Here is a 15983-nt window from a genome sequence, read left to right on the forward strand (position 1 = left end):
AAAATATTTTAAAAGAAAATCGACTTTAAAACAGGAGTACGGTAATAAAGGAAATGGAAGACGATACATATAGACACTAAGGGTGTTTGCGGTTCAGTTTTGATCGGTTTTGAGATATGTGATCTAAAGAATTAAAAAAAATATTCAACAAAAAAAAATTTGTGGTTCGGTTTGATTTTAGATGACTAATTAAAAAATTCAATTTAATGTGATCCAACAAATAAGAAAATTAAAACCAACAAATAATATGTTAATGAAATATAGCATACTAATAAAAAATTGAATAAGTATTAACATATATGTATGCGCGCGGTTTAGTTCGATTTTTAAAAAATAAATCTAAAATCTGATCCGATCCGGCAGTTTTCACAAAAGAAAATTTAAACACATTAAAAAATATTTGATTTTTTAGATCGGTTTACGATTTTTATTTGGATTGATTTTGATTTGAGCACCTCAAAAAAAAATTTAACTTTTCTTTTTGAGAAAAAAATATAATTAAACTTTATGTCTCAACTCTCTTTACTGGGAGACTATTGAAAGTGAACTTTTTTTTTTTTGAATTATTTTTAAACTGCAAAATAAAACTGAGTGAAGAAACATTAAGAGTAAATTAGGAGCATTTTATTTTTTTGAAGAAACATTAAGAATAAATTAGGAGCATTAACATTTGTTGAATTCGTCATGTCGGACATATGTCCTCTCATATTACTCTGTATAATATTTATTTATGTTACACGATAAATAAATAACTATTCTTTTTCTTTCAACTGTTTGTTTGTGAAGGAAAAAACTCATAATTTCTTTTATGAAACACAATTTCATGACTAGAGATTTTAGTATAAATTTAGCCACTAATTAAAATCACACCTAAAAAATAAATTTTGTTTATATTATATCACGAAGGGAGAATTAACTTTCATAAACTAGAGTTAAACCAACAATCGACAAAAATATCGAATTAATTTATTTATTTGGCTAAAAATGTGTACTTTAAATATCACAGCAACACTTGTTTTATATAAAAAAAATATAAATGAACAAACTTTTTATTCATCATAAATTCATTAACAATGTTGCCAATTATATACACACAACACCACTTGTTTCATAAATAAATTATGTGCAAAGTTAATTATTCATCGATCACAAGTTATACAAGACAACATCTTGTGAAAAAAACTTTTGGAATTTGGTTGTGTACTACATGTATCAGCACAATCAACAATTTCAGAACCATCAGCACCATTTTGTCTTGCTTTCTCACACTCATTCAAGAATGTATTGAATGCATCCTCGACATATTTAACTGCGTCCGTAACACACATGTTCTCGATTAACTTGTTCGGGTATATGCTCTTTCTATGATCACCATTTAGAGTAGCTGCCATTAGTACCAATTCTTCCTGAAATTCACTCAACTTGGCTTGTTCTTTAGCAACAGCCTCTCTTAGTTTAATCGGGTCGGGTAATTTCTCTGCGCAATGGTCACTTAAATCGTCAAGAAACACGATTGATGGTTGGAATTTTTATTCTTGTACATGTAATATCAATCATCAAAATCAACCATTAAATAATGATTGATATTACTGAAAACTCTAACATCGTTCACTTTAGAAGAGGTTTGATCCAAACAAGAATCGAGCTAACAACATTATTTTATTCTAAGTTCATCAAAAAATACACATCAAATAATTTCTTATGCATTGGAACACAATAAGATAAAGGGCCCATTTGGATTGACTTATTTTTGAGCTTATGTGAAACAGCTTATGCAAATAAATAAACTTTTATGTATTATTATAAGTTTTTCGAGATAGTTTATGAAAAAACAGCTTATAAAAAAAATTATTAGTAAAAACTTATGAATTAAAATAAACATTTAGTTATTTGTATAAACTATTTTCATAAGCTAAAAAATAAGTCAAATCCAAACGGACCCAAAATATGTTACCTGGACAATCAGTTCTTGGTCTTGTTAGAGTTAAAAGGCCCTCAAATGTTCCTGCCCATGCATCTCTCTTTGTCAAAAAATTAGGGAGATTAAATATCTTCTTAACAGTTGCTGGTATAGATGAATGCTCATATTGTGATGTTGGAAATGGTCCAGAAGGTTCATGCAACACTGTATAATAAAACCATGTTATGATTAATATATGTACTAATATTTGTGTTCTATGGTATAAATTTTAACTAAAGGTAGCATTAATAATTTTTAAATAATGCACATAATAACTTAGCTTTTGTTTGCATGCATATAAGCATCTTATTCTTACCTTTTCCTGGCTCAATCCATGGAGAAATAAAGATGGTTGGAACCCTTACACCAAGCCTATCAAACTTAAACTTGAAAGGGTCAGGACCAACAATGTCATCTGGACTAGGAACTCCGTCTACCGGCGTTGGCACATGATCGTAAAATCCTCCATGTTCGTCGTATGTAATCACAAACAACATTTCATTCCATTGTGGACTACCTCTTAGTGCTTCATACACTTCTTTTACGAATTTTTGTTCTTCTCCAACATCGTGAGATGGATGATCGTCATTCCCAGGTATCGATAACAAGTCGAAAAATCTTTGTTCTATCACCACGTAGTTTGGTAGCTTCCCTTCTTCACAATGCTTCTTGAATGTTAAGCCATATTCATGAAAGTTATCTATGTATTTAAGCTTCCTAAGACTCCTGAAAGTGATTAATAAAATAAATCCTAAATGAGGAAATTAAACATATATTAATTAATTATATATTAAGATACCTAAATGATCAAATGAACAAACCTGTAGAAAAGGGTGGATGGTGGTTGTTGATAATAAATCCCAAAATTGAATCCATTTTCACCCAAAGAATCAAATATGGTTTTTTGAGGTAACCCTCCAATGAGCTTATTTGTGTCATTGCTACTTAACCCATGTGACGTGGCGGAATGCACATAGAGCCGGTTCGGTTGGGTTGACGCAGGAACCGAAGCAAACCAACGGTCACAAACCGCAAACTCTTTAACTAACTCCTTGTAAATCGGCACCGAATCCGGTTTGAACCCATTCATAACTGCCTCTGTCATTGGCACCGTTGCGTCTTTTGGTTTCTCTTGCCTCGCCGCATTTTGAGCGAAGCCCTCCATTTTTGGTGGCAAGTTCTTTGCTGCCGAGGCTTCGCTCCATGGTTCTCCAAATATTTGCTCATAAATGTCCTGGATCGAGTGACCGGGGTCTGGGTCAACATAGATTGACCGGTCACCGAATTGAACGCGATTCGAGTTAGAATCACCTGTGAAAATTGGATTTGACTCTGAGCCGGTAACACCGTCGATTTTCGGGTTGAGGGACTTCATCCAACCCAACATGTGATCAAAGGAACGGTTCTCTTGAACCAAAATGACCACCGTTTTGATGGGGTAGCTATGACTAGTGTTGGAATTTGAAGTCATTTTCTTGAAAATTTCTTTTTTTTATGTAGACTTTCCTATTAATTCTCAAATGTGAATACCAATCCGAGAAAGTGAGACATATATATACACTTCTTACACACACACATTCAAATCATGTGATGAAGTTATATTGTTGGTGAAGCATAAATAATATACTATCATGCACACATTTCTTTACTAGATTATATCTATATATATAAATTAAGTTATTGAATTTAATTGGTTAATGAATTCAATCAAAGGACAAATTGTTCGAAAAAATTTGAACTCAATTTCTGAATAAAATAATTATTAATCAAATTTTACTTACGTCTACACCAAATATTGAATTACTAGGATTCATTCTCTTATGAAACAGAGAGTACGTAACAAAAAATAAAAAATATTATAAAGAAAAGAAAACGTCATTGTTCCTTTAACTTGTCGTGATGGAAAATGGATAAGAAAAAAACAGAGAAAGAAGAAAATTATGTTGAAATGTGACAAGGTGGCTTGTTAGTTGGCAATTGGGGAACCTTAACATTTATTATACGACAACGATCATGTTCACGCAATTGAATTTTCTTTCAATATATAATTAATTGATCATCACACAAGCCAATAATAACGACGTAACAAATACATATATAGGTGAACTTTTTCAATACTAAATATTTTGATAGTACTAAGTTATATACTATTTTTATGACATCCAAACGTGCAAGTAGTAATGCCAAAGAATCATGCAACCGTATATACCAAACGTGCAAGTAGTAGCTAGTGACAATTTCCAATTATTGTGAATGAATATATAAATAGTTTATGTTCAAATGTTGCATCACATACTATATGTAGTTACCAATTAATTTAGTATGACTATTTATTGATTTAATCTTACTATTTGTTTATTGTTGATATCATTATCAATCCGTGATATACAATCAACTTGTAAGTTGTAAGGTGGCAATTCACAAAGCTATACTCAACCTTCAAGAATCCATTTAATGTTGTGAATGCTTGGTTTCTACACTTTTGGCTCAACAGATGAGATTATTGATGCCTTAAAGCTTTGAAATAGCATATGCAGGCAAGTTGATTGTAGCATAGTCGACACAATAATAAATGATTATATGTTAAATTTAATTATTGATTAAAAAAAATATAAAAATATATTTGAGTTATGATATTTCATTCGCACACAACTTAGATGATTAGGTAGTGGATGATGTTCACACTCCCGAATTTTTTAACACGATTTCTACGTCGGAGTTTTTTTTTTTTTTAATAAGTTGAGACTTAAAGTTGGAGTTTCGGTGATGCTACTAAGGAATTTGAATAAAATATTAGGATTTTTCAATGGAACATGACTTACTATTACAAGAATGAGAAAACGTGTTATCGAAGGAAAATTATTTCAGGAAGTAATATTGGTGATCAAATTTTCATATCTATATTGTCTCTGACACCATCTAACGTAATAATCCCTTTTAAACTTCAACGAAGTCAATTTTCTTTAATCGTTTCTTCTGCGATGACTATTAATAAGAGTCACAATATCTTAAACATGTTGAGATATATCTTCTGTCGCCGATATTTTCACATAGTCAGTTATTTGTTGCAATTTCAAGAGTTACATCGAGAGAATAATTAAAAAAATTGATTATCGACGAAGACTATGAAGATACAAATAACATTTCCAATGTAACCTATAAAGAAGTATTTCGTAATACTACTCCATGACAATATATACGAAAAAATAATTTTTAAATTCATTGCATATTTAATGTATTGTCCTATAATATAGACCAAATACATTAAATATATAATAAATATAAAAATATGATTTTTACTTATATATTATCACGAACACGAAGGGTGTATAGCGTAATTTATGTTGTACGAATATTTTTCTAAATTTATTGTTAAACTAATTTTTAATGTTACAATATATATTTAGGATTTTTTTTTTACAATATAGTATATATTTTTTTTACTCGAGGAAGAGGGTGGCCTCCATGAGTGATGGGAGGTAGAAGACGAAAGGATATTCCGTGTTCTAATTAAAACAAATACTTAATTCTACCTTTTAATTCTCAGCCATCAGATATAATTTTGCCACATGTCTTCAATCTATAAAAAGAAAAGGAAGAAAAGGAGCAAAGCTGCACTCTTTTTTTACATAGTAGGGTTTATATACTTTTGTTAAAATCCCTAGAACCCTTCACCGCGCCATTCAGAAACCCTGCACGGCACAAACACCGCAAAGTTTCTCCGAGCTTTTCAATATCAACGAACTCTCCGATTCTTCAACTTCAATCATCTTAAACCCTAATCGTTTTTTGTTTTTTATTTTTTATTTTTATATAATATATATACTCATTACTCTGTTAACAGTTCATTTTGTTAGAGAATTGTTTTTAGGTTGAAATGTCGATCGACGGAAGTTTCAGTGTTCATTTGTCGCTTCGGAGATTGCTCGATCGTTGTCCAAAGCTTCAATCTGTTCCTCAGATTGCTTCGTTAGCACAAAAGGCATAGCTTCAATCTTTAATTCACTTTTTTATATGCAATTCACTTAGGACATTGTTCATAAGCTGTTTTCAGCTTATTTTCATAAGTTTAAACTGAAAAGAATTTAACTTTACTTTTCCCGTTATAGAAATAGCTTATGTATAAGCCCTTGTACACATGGTCATATGCTGTTTAATAAAAATTTAATTTTTGTTTGTTGGTGTGTACAGGGGAACTTGGTTACGGAAGAGGAAGTGGTTAATGCGTTACTGGGGGTTTTTCTGAATCCTAGTTATACAATTCCATTGATGGGATGTTTCCGGGCAATTGCTAGAAATTTTGTAGATAAAGCTGTTGCTATGCTTCGTTTGGTACCAAATTTGAGGTCTAATACCGTGGATGATGCTATGGAAGTTGACTCTGACATTGTCTTGGACGATGTTGCCAATTTTGTAGATCACTATGTAGGAAGGGGTCTTGATCTTCATGAGCACGTTTGTTTAGCATTCTGTCGTGCTGTTGAGATGAGTTCTTTTTCACTAAGGTTGGTATTTTCTTTTAAAATACACTAGTAAGAGTCTAATTTTGAGTTTTTTAATGTCTCTAGCTAGGGTTGGCTATGAACCGAGCCAACCCAAACAGTTCGAGACTCGACTCGACAATCGGTTCCTTGAACTTAGTTCATGAAGTAAAATTGGAGAGAGATTTATCGTATTACTGGCTTTGTTTTCCTTTTCTATATCTCTTCTCCATACATTCTCCTAGGAGGATATAATTTTTTTTTTTTTGAATATTTCAATTTTAAATTGAATAATGTTAACAGGAATGCAACAATTCTCCTATGTGTGTAATCCCGTGTGGGTGCACATGAGTGCATGGATAGAATTTATGTTTATTTGTAATAACTCTTCCATTTTGTCTAAAAGAAGCTAGCTTTCTTCTTTTATAATTTCCCCACCAGTTTAGCATTGTCAAGGAAACTACTTATAAAAAAAAAATGATATTTCAAAACACAAGGGAATGATGATTATTATCAACAACTGAACTTTCCTTCTATATTTGGAAATTTGTACTATAATAATAATAATTTGCTGGCACTTTTTGGAGGGCATATAGTTGTATTGATATTAAGTTTTGTGTACTTTTATTACCATCTATCACCGTATCTTGTCAAGTAGCATACCCTTTTCATAATAGATATTCATTGCTTGTCTTATTGATTTATAATGATCCAAGTATGGTATTATTTTGTCAAGTAGCATACCCTTTTCATAATAGATATTCATTGCTTTGCTTATTGATTTATAATGATCCAAGTATGGTATTATTTTATAGTGATGTGGATATAGTATTTGTTAATTTGTTAACAAGTTACAAAATTTTCATTTGATATGCTCTTTGGTGCAGTTCTGTATTAAGCTATTTCAAATTCGCACCTGCTCCGTTTGAAAGATTGTCAGGGAAACAAGTTATGGTCAGTGCATTTGTGATTATTTTTTGGGGAAAGATTTTGGGATATGTTTTTCTGTATTACCGTAATGTCCTCTTTTTTCAGGTTGAGCCCCATGGTTTGCGTGTTGCTCGCATATCATACCGCTTTCTTCTTTTGAAACCTGAAATTTTCTCAAAGCTTTGGGACTGGTCTTGTTTTCTGGAACTCCAGCCATGCAAATCAGACCTGATATGGTGCAGGGGTCAGATATTAAGAATTGTGCTCAAATCAGGTTCAAGAGCCAATGAGAGCTTGAATATTGAAGCACAGGAAGCATCTGCGTGTTTGTTGCGGTCAGTATTGTATTTTCTTTTTTTTTGGGTTTTGTTTTGATGCTGTACTCAAAATGCAATGCATGTTCAATGATAATCTTCAACTTGCCTTATTCAGTTGGGAAGAGTTTTGTGGGGACACAGCACTAGAGAAAGCCGGTTGGTTTGTTGAACCAACAGCAGACTATGTGTGTGATTCTCCTAATAGAAGCATGGATTTCAATCAAGAGATCTGTTTAAATTCCTTAAGATTTAATTATCATCCTGTTGGTTCTCCAAAAGGCAACGGGTTGCAGCCACCTTTTGGGACCACACGGCTTGCCACAAGGTACAGCTTATTATACTCTATACTTTGGTCTATTTCCGCTTTGCATAATTTTATTTGGCAGTTGTTTAACTTGAATACTCTGGAGAGAACCTATCGGAAATAAAAAAAGAATTCTGTCTAGCTGTTTCCAATTATATTGTTTGAAGTTTTTTAAATGCCCCTTTATATGATTTTCCTTTATTTGTTTTTGTGTCTCTTTGGATTGTTTTACTGATACTTCATATTTCATTTTAATTAGCACTTAATTTTTGATATCCTCTATTTAATTGTAGGGATGATATATCAGCAAGTTATACATTCACATTGACATCAGCAGTGAAGAAAAGTTATGAAAGAGTTCTATTGGCAGCAAGTCAGAAGTGGCCCGTTCTTTTATGTGGTCCCTCTGGTTCTGGAAAATCGACTCTTATTGCTAAGCTGGCTGAGGATAGTGGCAACCAAGGCAAGTTATAAATTTTCCTTGTTATGTTATTAGTTTCTATTTCTTGTTTGCTCATGGCTATAACTTGACTCAGCGTGTTGGAAGATCATATATATTGGGTTTTCTATTCCTTTTGCCCCTCTATTTTTGAATGCTAGCTAGTCATTATATCTTTTGTGAAAATGATAATTGTGTCTATTTTTATACACACATTATGGTGGAATATGTTCAAACATGTTTGTTTTTATGAATTCTTAATCAAATTAAAATCCATTAGGACTCAAACACAGTTAACAGAAGAAAAACAATATAGCATGTAAGCAGGTGCACTATCCTCGAAACCATTTTAACTATGTTTCCTGTGAATTACTGTTCATTTTTTGAATTCATGGTCCGCCAAAAAGGTGTGAAAAGCTCACGGTTTTTCTTTTTGGGGTTTCTGCAATGGATATGTTGAGGGGTTGGCAAGCTTTCACTGGTTTCTCCTTTTTATGTTTGTTTTCATCTGTCATGTTTTGTTTTTAGGAGGATTTCTTATCCTCTTTAGTCTTCGTAATTCTGTCTCTTAATCTCAATAAATATCATCTTGTTAATAAATGTATTTTCTTATGCAGTTATATCTATCCAGATGGATGATCAGATTGATGGCAGAACATTGGAAGGGGGATATGTCTGTACAGATAGGTCTGGGGAGTTTAGGTGGCAGCCTGGGTCACTTACTCAGGTTTGATATGACTATTGCATTCATATCTAATTCATGCAGATGTAGTAATATCCGTGCTTAGACAACTTAATAAGAATCTCATCTCTGTATACTGTCTTCGTTATCGCAGGCTGTGCAGAATGGATTTTGGATTGTTTTTGAGGATCTAAACAAAGCACCATCTGATGTACACTCCATTTTGTTGCCTTTATTGGAAGGAGCAGATTCATTTAAGACAGGACATGGGGAGGTGATTTTTTATGCTGCTTGCTTCGTTTCTTAAATAATAAAGTAAATTGTGTTAATTTTCTGGTCCATGAACTCCATGAAGATCATTTCATAAGATGCAACAATTCATTGTTAATTTTTCTTAATTCTTTCATATTTTATGTTACTTTTGGATGGATTCGATGATGCATTCTATTCTTACCTCAATTAATAAAAAATTATTTCAATATGGCATTGTTAGTCATTATCATTGAAGTGATTAAAGTGATACAACAAGTTTTAGCACAAGACCATGTTTGAAGGCATAAGATCTCTGATTTTTCTTAGTTTTATTTTTTTTCTTGACTGAAATTAAGGTTGGAGGCCTTTGCCAAACTTTGTAACCTCAAGGGACAAAATTCAAATCCCACCCGAGACAGTTGTAAAATGGCCATTATTGTCACCATTATTGATAACAGTTTCCCTTCCCAATTTTTTAATTTTTGTTTTTTGCAAAAAAGGCACAAGACTTGAAAATTTGAAATTTAGGTCTTCACCTTTTCATGTAGCAGTATGTGATGATCATATTATTCTTGCAGTTGGTCCATGTAATTATCATCAATGAGATGTTGCATTTTGCGGGCTGCATCCTTAACATTGATCATTATGATGTGTGTGTGTGTGCAGCTATAGTTTGGAACAGTAGCTATTTATTTTAATATTGTTTTGTTTTTGCAATTCTTTTATTGAATACTTTATTTGTAGTTCCTAGTAAATGCTTGGTTGTCCTGACACCTTGGTGTTATTTCTCATGATGTATTCTGATAGAATTTGACAAGATAATGAGGCTGAACCTAAAAGTACTTGTAATTTAGAGTGAATAGTTTTCTGTTTAAAAGAATATCCCGTCCTTCACAGAGCAGTATACTTTATTTTATCTTCAGTAAATTTTTTTGGTTTGACAAAATTTCCTTTGGGATAAAAGAGTCTATGAAAGGAATGGGAAAAAAAGTTTCAGTGGTGAGTATGAAGCATCCTGCTGTTTTGAATAATTGTCTATTGACAGGGTAAAAAAGATAATGAGAAGGTTCTGCTGAAAACACTTTCCAGAAATAACCATTGGCCAAAACGTATCGTGAGTCTAGAATATAAGCAAATCTCATTAACGAGGGCAGAGGAGGAAATTTATGTTAGAGATTTTACCCTGTTGGGTTTGTTCAATTGCATGATTTGTTGATGAACTGTTGTATTTGTCCTTTATGCACAGTGACGGAGCCAGAAATTTTCAACAGTGGTGGCACTACATATATAATTTTGTAGCATTATATATATGTGAATTTTTTGGTACACATATTATGTGGATATATACCGATACATTTGCTGAGGTTGATGATTCTTAAGATAACTTTTTATTTATTTTTTATTTAGTAGCTTAGTGACTAGAAATTTCACCTTAAAAATAAATAAGTGGAGTGTTCGGATTTGAACTCTAGCTCTGCATGATACATGCGAGATCTCTACAACCGAGCTAAGCTCACCATTTTTATTTTTAGTCTCCTCAACAGATCTCGAGCACTAGTTAAAATTTTCATTATTTTATTATACATGGGATATGATCACGTTATGTTGTGCGTGATGGATGTGACTCTCTACTATCTCAACTATGTGCCTCTGATCCTGATTCCTAACAACTTTCTATTATAACAACATAGTATAATATAGTATAAAAAAATTCCCAAGACATTTGTGTAGGCATGTGCCCCCATAGTCTTATAGGTGCCTCCGTCCCTGTTTATGCATGCATGTATTAAATGAAAGCAACATTGAGGTCGTGTTTATGCTTAAACAATAAACGAATCCCTTGGCATCTTCCACTCCTCTTGCTTAACTAGTGATTACAATTCATACTATAAAGGTTTTTTTCTTGGAAATGAATGTACACCTTACCAGAATTCTTTTTTTTTTTGATAGAACACCTTACCAGAATTCTAGATGTATTAAACTCGACCATTCAATATCTATTTGCATCTCAATTCCTCTGTGCTGGTCATTAACTGTTTGTTACATATTTTGCAGGTCATAAAGGTGGCAGAGAGTTTTAGGATGTTTTCAACTATTGCTGTTTCTGAGTTTGACTCTTTTGAGAGTGCAGGTTCTTACCCTTCACCATTCATGATTTTAATTGATATGATTGGTGTTGATGTATATCACATTGTTTATTCATTTACTTCCTCACCATAAATTCATTTAAACTTTGGGGGTGCTAACTATGTATCAATTTGATGCTGTGACCATACTAATTTTGTAATTTCATATAACCTTTTCCATTGAGCATTGGTAAATTCGGTCCTTTCTGCACTTGGTTGAAACATGATGCGTGCATCATTGACTGTTTCAAGGGTGTTGGTTGTCTGGCAAAGAGATTGAGCAGCTTTGCTGTATTCTTAATTTCTTTACAGTTCCAAATTTGAGTTGAAATGGACAAGGCATTTGGAAACAGGCTTTGGTAGTTAAATGGATATGAAGGGAAAACTATCTAGAAACTACATCATTATTGCAACAAGCAATTCATAGTATACCTTCTGGATGGGTTATGTTCTTTCACTGTCTCGTCACTATTCGAATGAAGAGTTCCCAAAAGTTTGGGCATGTAACTAATAATAGTTGTATTCATAATTTATTTTACTGAACCCTCTTCTTTTTCTTCTTTGTTTCAACCGGTTTTCACTCTCTTCTTTTGTGTCATCCTTTCTTCCAGCTTTGTTTCAACTCAAATGAAGCCTTCACATGATAGCATTGAATCATTAAAATAAATATCTGCAAGTTCTAACAAATAGGGTTTTAAAAGAATTAAAAAGTCCATTGCCTGTTTTTGATAGAGCCTACTGATATCTCTTGATCAATGTTATTAGACTTCGCATGCTGGGAATAATTGGTTGCTATTTTTGTAAAACTCTGTTGTTTTACTTTTCGAGATTATGAAGTAGATGCTGACTTCAGTTGTACTTTAAGGTCAATATGCACTTAGTGTCCTTTGGAGAAGAATAATAATTCAACCACCGGAAAATAAAGATTTGCAAGAGATAGTCAAAGCGAGGTATCCTGATTTGGGGCTTCATGCAGGCAAACTCATAGGTATTGATTTACAATTTTTTATATAATGTTTTTTTTAATCATAAGTGATTGACACAAACTTTGTTTTTATCTTACAATAAAATGATTTAATATTTTTGGCAGAAACCTTTGAAAGGGTCAACTCTATTTCCATGTTTCAAATAGTGGGTTTCCACCCTGAATGCTCTTCTGTCTATTCTCTCGGCAGGTTCTCGTTAAGGTATTAAGAGTTATATTATATGCTGCCCGTGCTTTTCTTAATTTTCTTATGATTAATGTGCCATTTGGTTCTCCATGGCAGAGATCTCTTGAAATGGTGTAAAAGAATTACCGGTTTAGGGTTTTGCTTTGATGGTAGCTTGTCAGAAGAGCAATGTAATAATATATATACCGAGGTCTGTTTCTTTTCTTGTTGTTTCTTCACTTTTTTTTATCCTATAATTTGGAGTTACTTCATGTGTAGCTTGTATTGTATCTCAGGCAGTTGATGTATTTGCGGCATTTCCAGCTACATTTGATAACCGATTATCAATAATGAAAGAGATAGGAAATATTTGGAAAGCACGAGGTTCTGCTGCTGAGACCTTATATCCCCTCGACAAACCAATATATCAGGTTTATTTCTTGAAGTTTAGTCTTTGCTTCATCATATTGCCTCATTAGTTTCTCATTTTGATGGTAAATGCAGGATTCTGTCAAAGGTTTAAAAATAGGTCGAGTTTTCCTCCCATGCAAAAAAGAACATGTAAGTATAGTCATTTGACTAGATGATATAAAACTTATGCGGAAAGGTCTAATGTTTCTTTGACTTTGCCTTTATTTTTATATGCAGTTACATGAACGCGTAATACCATTTGTTGCAATCAGTAGTTCTTTGTTTGTATTGGAGCGTATAGCGTGCTCTGTCAAGCATAATGAACCTGTACTCTTGGTTGGAGAAACTGGTACTGGAAAGACTACCCTTGTTCAAAATTTGGCTTTAAGGCTCGATCAGAAGCTTACTGTTTTGGTCTGTTGCATATTGCTCTATTATTTGCTCGGTTAATTGAAATTGTATCAAGGTTTTTATGGTGTAAGAAATAAAGCTGTTTATTTTTTTTCTAGAACATGAGTCAGCAAAGTGATGTTGCTGACTTACTTGGAGGATTCAAGCCTGTGGATGAACAGTTTGTGTATTCAAATCTTTGTCGGGAATTTATGGCTCTATTTGCTAGGACATTTTCTAAAAAGGTATTTCTTATATTTTCATTTGTATTTTGTGTGTAACTTCCATTAATGGCTCTATTTGTTTTTTGATGGCACAGGAAAATAAAGGAATTTATGATGATCTAGAGAAGTGTTTATGTAACAAGAATTGGGAAAAGCTACTTAAAGGACTTCAACGAGAAGTTAAACAGGCACAAGATCTTATACGTAGACCCAATAAGCGTAAAAGTCCATCAGGAGAAGAAATCCATAAAAAGCCATCCAAAAAGCCTACAAGGATTGAGCAGACAAATATTGAACCATCCAAAAAGCCTAAAAGTCCATTAGGAGAAGAAACCCATCATCATATAAGTATTGAGCCATCCAAAAAGCCTACAAGGATTAAGCAGATAAATAATGAACCATCCGAAAAGCGTAAAAGTCCATTAGGAGAAGAAATCCGTCAAGCTTGGGAGAGATTTTCTATAAAACTTGACAGTGTCTGTAAAAGTAATCCATCTTCTGGGATGCTGTTTTCATTTGTAGAAGGAAGTTTTGTTACTGCTCTTAGAAAGGGTGAGTGGATTTTACTTGATGAGGTGAATTTGTCTCCTCCAGAAACCTTGCAAAGAATAATTGGTGTTCTAGAAGGGGAAAATGGGGCACTGTGTTTAGCTGAAAGAGGTGATATTGATTATATACACCGTCATCCAAACTTTCGTATATTTGCTTGTATGAATCCAGCAACTGATGCAGGGAAACGAGATTTGCCCTTTTCATTGAAGAGTAGATTTACTGAATATTTTGTTGATGATGTTCTGGACAATAATGATTTGAGTCTGTTTATTAGTGAGTTCATTAATAGTGGCCATATAAAGCTGGTGAATAAAATTGTGCAATTCTATAAAGAATCAAAAAAGGAATCTGAAGAGAAGTTGCAGGATGGTGCTAATCAGAAACCTCAATACAGTTTAAGGTCCCTTTATCGCGCTCTAGAGTATACAAGGAAAGCAGAGAGACAGTTTGGATTTCAGAAGGCTTTATATGACGGCTTTAGTCTGTTTTTTCTCACATTGTTGGATGAATCTAGTGCTGACTTGATGAGGCAAAAAATATTGTCTCTTTTATTGGGGGGGAATATGCCTTCATGTGTTCCTTTTGACAAATATTTAAGTACCTTCAAATCCGGCCGAGATTCTAGCAAGGGATATGTTATAACGGAAAGTGTCCAGGAGCATCTTGGTAATTTGGCTCGAGCTGTTCTAGTTAAGAGATACCCTGTTCTCTTACAGGGACCAACGTCAAGTGGGAAAACTAGCCTTGTTCAGTATCTTGCTTCTGTAACTGGGCACGAGTTTGTAAGAATCAATAATCATGAACATACTGATTTGCAAGAGTATCTAGGTTCTTATATAACTGATGCTAGTGGAAAGCTTGTTTTCAATGAAGGTGTTTTGGTAAAAGCTGTAAGAAACGGTTACTGGATTGTATTGGATGAGCTTAACTTGGCTCCCTCTGATGTGCTGGAAGCATTGAACCGATTACTTGATGATAACAGAGAGCTTTTTGTTCCTGAACTGCAAGAAACAATTAAAGCACATCCAAATTTCATGCTTTTTGGAACTCAAAATCCGCCTACACATTATGGTGGGAGAAAAATGTTGTCACGGGCATTTCGTAACCGTTTCATAGAGATTCAAGTTGGCGAGATTCCTGACAACGAGCTGAGCACAATATTGGAGAAGAGATGTAAAATTCCATTAAGTTATGCCTCAAAAATGGTTGAAGTAATGAAGGAGCTTCGGATGCATAGACAGAGTAGCAGAGTCTTTGCTGGGAAACATGGATTTATAACTCCTCGAGACTTGTTTCGTTGGGCTAAACGTTACGAGGAATTTGGTAAATCTCAAGAATGCTTGGCTAAAAACGGTTATTATCTTTTGGCAGAACGGCTACGGGATGAGGATGAGAAATCTGTTGTTCAAGAAGTTCTGGAAAAACATTTTCGGGTTAAACTAAACATACAAAATTTATACGGTCAGGTATGGTCATTTTTCTTACTGTTGAATAGTTACTGTTTGTGTTGAGCTGCCACTGCTTGTCCATACCCTTTATTGTTTCTGGAGTGTTGATTTATCTGAGTAATCAGTATTTTTGTGGTCACTTTGGATATGCTTTCCTTGACTTAGCTGCACTGTGAAGTGCATGCTTATTGACTAAATTTTAACTTTGCACAATATAGTTCATGTTGTATCATTCCAATTGTTGTGAAATTCCCATAAAGATTCTCTATATTTTCCCATTTTTCTTTCTTTTCTCATACACACTTTTTGTTCTGCT

General features: G+C 33.3%; 2 protein-coding genes across 2 annotated transcripts in view; one reads left to right on the plus strand and one right to left on the minus strand.

Annotated features, from left to right (window-relative positions):
- Positions 1-935: 935 nt before the first annotated feature.
- Positions 936-3512, minus strand: LOC123884769 (non-specific phospholipase C4-like). Its single transcript, XM_045933980.1, has 4 exons — positions 2782-3512; positions 2277-2686; positions 1955-2125; positions 936-1477 (listed from the first exon to the last, which is right to left on the minus strand). The coding sequence occupies exons 1-4, from the start codon at positions 3429-3431 to the stop codon at positions 1140-1142; spliced, it is 1569 nt and encodes a 522-aa protein (XP_045789936.1). The 5' UTR covers positions 3432-3512; the 3' UTR covers positions 936-1139.
- A 2086-nt stretch (positions 3513-5598) lies between these two features.
- The window catches only part of LOC123885458 (midasin-like), a 40102-nt gene continuing 29717 nt past the window's right edge, over positions 5599-15983 (plus strand). Inside the window, exons 1-17 of the mRNA XM_045934744.1 lie at positions 5599-5942; positions 6152-6465; positions 7329-7395; positions 7477-7706; positions 7804-8013; positions 8286-8455; positions 9049-9158; positions 9268-9387; positions 11421-11496; positions 12357-12479; positions 12582-12678; positions 12760-12853; positions 12939-13073; positions 13147-13203; positions 13291-13467; positions 13563-13688; positions 13763-15685. Coding sequence (XP_045790700.1) covers positions 5838-5942; positions 6152-6465; positions 7329-7395; positions 7477-7706; positions 7804-8013; positions 8286-8455; positions 9049-9158; positions 9268-9387; positions 11421-11496; positions 12357-12479; positions 12582-12678; positions 12760-12853; positions 12939-13073; positions 13147-13203; positions 13291-13467; positions 13563-13688; positions 13763-15685 — 4134 coding nt within the window. The 5' untranslated portion in view covers positions 5599-5837. The remainder of the gene's footprint in view (positions 5943-6151; positions 6466-7328; positions 7396-7476; positions 7707-7803; positions 8014-8285; positions 8456-9048; positions 9159-9267; positions 9388-11420; positions 11497-12356; positions 12480-12581; positions 12679-12759; positions 12854-12938; positions 13074-13146; positions 13204-13290; positions 13468-13562; positions 13689-13762; positions 15686-15983) is intronic.

Source organism: Trifolium pratense, linkage group LG5, assembly GCF_020283565.1.
Source record: "Trifolium pratense cultivar HEN17-A07 linkage group LG5, ARS_RC_1.1, whole genome shotgun sequence".
Taxonomy (NCBI): domain Eukaryota; kingdom Viridiplantae; phylum Streptophyta; class Magnoliopsida; order Fabales; family Fabaceae; genus Trifolium; species Trifolium pratense.